Below are 3,370 nucleotides of genomic sequence, written 5' to 3'. Positions count from 1 at the left end.
CCTTGAGGCCCAGAGAGGTAAGAAGACTTAGGAAATTCCAACAGTTATCAGCATTGGATTGTTTGAGCCTAGAACTCTCTAAATCACGTAGTTATTGCAAGGAGGATTGCACTGGTTTGCCTAAATCATAGGGTCAAAAAATAATTTTTTTTTACCAATGTAAAAGTATAAAAATATTTAAAAATAATCAAAATCGCCCGCCTGCATGGCTCAGTGGTTGAGCGTCTACCTTTGAACTAGAAGGTCATGGGTTCGATTCCCTGTCAGGGCATATGCCCAGAGTGCAGGCTTGATCTCCAGTGTGGGACGTGCAGGAGGCAGCCAATGATTCACTCTCATCATTCATGTTTCTCTCTCTCTCTCTCCCTTTCCCTTACTCTCTAAAATCAATAAAAATATATTTTAAAAATAATAAAATAAACCAATTATGAAGAGCATACTATGCTAAGAATGTTATTTAAGCACCTAATAGCATAGCCTTGAGAATTACAGAAGATATGAGTTGAAATCATCACCCTTTATCACCAGTATCTGAGATGGAATAGTAGTAAAGTTAATTCTGTGTTGTTGAATCATTGTGATGGATACAGGAATTTGTGATGCAACATGATAAACTTTTAAAACTTCAAATACCAATTTTAGTTAATCCTCACCCAAGGATAATTTTCTATTGATTTTTAGAAAGAGTGGAAGGGAGAGGGAGAGACAGAGAGAGAAACATTAATGTGAGAGACACATTGGTTGGTTGCCCCCTGCACACACCCCAACCAGGCTGATGCTCTATCCACTTAGCCAAACCAGCTAGGGCTCAAATACCAATTTTAGAAATATTCTTATACTAGTGTCTCTAAGATAGAGGTTTTATTATCTATTCAGAAAATGTCTAGATGAATGTTTGGTGTGTGGTAATTATGACCTTGAAATTATAAAGTAGAACATCAATAAACATACGATTTTCTGAATACAAACATTCACTGTTTCTGTTTTTAAAAAACAGCCTCTTTCTTTTAAAAAATTCTTATAATGCTTCCATGGACTTCTATTTTAGCATTTTCCATTATAAGTATTTACAATATGCTAGATCTTTTTCTTTACTGTGTCAAACTTTCCAAAAACAATCTTCTGGTAGTAATAAGATTAGGACTTCCCTGAGTCAGTTTTTACTTCCACAAAAGTGAATAGTGAAAATGTACACATGGAATCATTCTCATCTTCCTTTTTTCAAAGCTTATAGGAATGATTAATCCTGCGATTCATGTCACTGGTTTTAATACACTCTATTCTGCATAGGGAACAGAAAACTTCTCACACTTTTGCCACTTGGAGCAATTGTGTCTAACTTGAGAAGCAATGTCACGCCAATCCTGGACATCTGTGGCCTCAGAGAGAGGAGAGCTACTGAAGGACCTCCCGCCCATAGATCATAAAAATGAGATCATAGTCCATAAAAACAAAACAAAACAAAACAAAACACAAAAACAAAATACAGTGTATTTGGGGTGAAGAATTCTGCTCTTGGGCCTCCAGGGGACGGTGCCTGCCTGTATTAGCTACCTCTCTTCCAGCCTCACATCCCTATCCACTCTAGCCAAAGGAATGCACGCCCCGTCTGATTTTTAAGGTCGTTTCCAAGGAGACTAACGCATCAGGTCACACCCACAAGAAGCAGAGTGGGAGGACCACTTGGCTCTCCCACCCACCTTCACAATGCTCAGACCCCAAACCCGCTCTGAAAAGGCTCACGCCCCCCTGATCGAGTCCTCCAGGCAGCGCACTCTCCGCCCGGCAGGTGGCGCTGTGGGCGGGCTGGCTGTTTCAGTCCAGCGAGCCGATCCCGGAATCCCGTGCCGCCGCCGCCGGCGCTGCTTGGGTTTGAGCCACACGTGCAGAGGCGCTTCTGGCCCCGGTGGCGGGTTGGCTGGGACCTCCGTCTGGGCGCCCGCCATGGCCCCGCCGGCAGAGACGCGCGTGTTCCTGGAGGTGCGGAGACGGCTGCAGAGCGCGCTGCTGATCCTGGGGTAAGGCCAGGGGTGGGAGTGTGGGCTCCTGGGCCCCGAGCCTCGCTCGCCTCGATGCTACCCGGCAAGTCTCCGCCTCCCTGGGGAGGGTGGGTTTTTGAATTTCTTCTTTCCAGTTGCTTAGAGCTCTCTTGATTACTCAGAGTAGAGTGCTCCCTCTCCTATAGCCCCCCCATCCCTTCTACCATCTCGGCATCACCTGGCAGCTTCTGAGAAATGCAGTCTCAGCCCACGACAGACCTGCTGAATCAGAACTTGCATTTGACGTGCTTCCCCGATTCAGATGCAGTTCACGTTTGAGGAGACTGATGTAAAACATCGTTGGCGGGGCCCGGCGTTTCCAAGGAAACGGTGCCCAAAAATGCCTGTCTGACTCATTAAAGGATCTTCATTGTAGGATTAGTTCCAAAGTGAGTTTCCTGTTTTATAAATAAAGTCGGGCTTTGGGGGTTTTTTCCTCCCCAAACTGTTCTATGCAGAGAAACTGATACCGTCGTTTAAAACGTGTGTTTGGTGAGTGACTAACAAAGGTGGTATGCTCACTACAGTTCATTCTTTTATTCACATTACGAGTTCCACTGGGAAGTCTGCAAACCGTTTAACTTCTTTTTTTTTTCTTTTCCGCTATATAATACGAAATTGTTAGAAAAAGTGTTCTTTGTTTTGTTTTGTTTTGTTTTGTTTTGTAGTATGTGATCCTTTCTCCTGTGCCCACTGTTTCAAATACAGCAAATTCGATATTAAAATCCTAAAAATTTTATTACACAACGCCACTGTGAGGTAGATTGGTGCTTAGCTTTACCTCTTTTCCTTAAGTCAGCCAGGTGTCTGTGTGGCAGTTTTGGATTTGGCAGGAGAACTGAATTCAAATCCTAGCTTCTTCACAAAGGTAGAATTCTATTTAGTCTGAATTTTTTTGAATTGTAAAATGGGGATATTTACTTCTCTTCTTTCTGTCTCTCAAATCAGCCAAGTATCTCCAATTCCATTTCACTTTGTAGGGTAATTAGGGACCCAAACCTTACACAAAACAACCTCCCTACTTCCTCTCAGCAAAGGGCGCCCCCTTCAGGGTTGTCCTGGATGACTCTCCTTGTTTAAGCAAGTTCAGAAACCTAACTGCTGGACTACTGGTTTGTCCCCCGGTGGTCTTTGACCATTGAGCTTTATCACTAATCAATTCCCTCTACTCTAAAAGCAACCAGTGTTCTGATTTCATTCAACAAAGATTGGTTTTGCCATTGCTCACTTTGTTGTTGTTGTTTCTGGCTGCTTGCCTTCAACAGTGTTTCTGAGATTCATGTTTCATCCCTGCCATCGCATACGTAAATAATCCAATCCTTTTTTCTTGC

The 3,370-nt window shown here is 43.3% G+C and overlaps 1 protein-coding gene across 1 annotated transcript in view; it reads left to right on the top strand.

Annotated features, from left to right (window-relative positions):
• Positions 1–1,503: 1,503 nt before the first annotated feature.
• Positions 1,504–3,370, top strand: part of UBE3D (ubiquitin protein ligase E3D) — a 138,591-nt gene continuing 136,724 nt past the window's right edge. Inside the window, exon 1 of the mRNA XM_015570296.1 lies at positions 1,504–2,018. Within this exon, the coding sequence (XP_015425782.1) occupies positions 1,708–2,018 (311 nt within the window). The 5' untranslated portion in view covers positions 1,504–1,707. The remainder of the gene's footprint in view (positions 2,019–3,370) is intronic.

This window comes from Myotis davidii, unplaced genomic scaffold (genome assembly GCF_000327345.1).
Source record: "Myotis davidii unplaced genomic scaffold, ASM32734v1 scaffold185, whole genome shotgun sequence".
Lineage (NCBI taxonomy): Eukaryota > Metazoa > Chordata > Mammalia > Chiroptera > Vespertilionidae > Myotis > Myotis davidii.
This window is presented reverse-complemented; position numbering and strand designations above follow the sequence as displayed.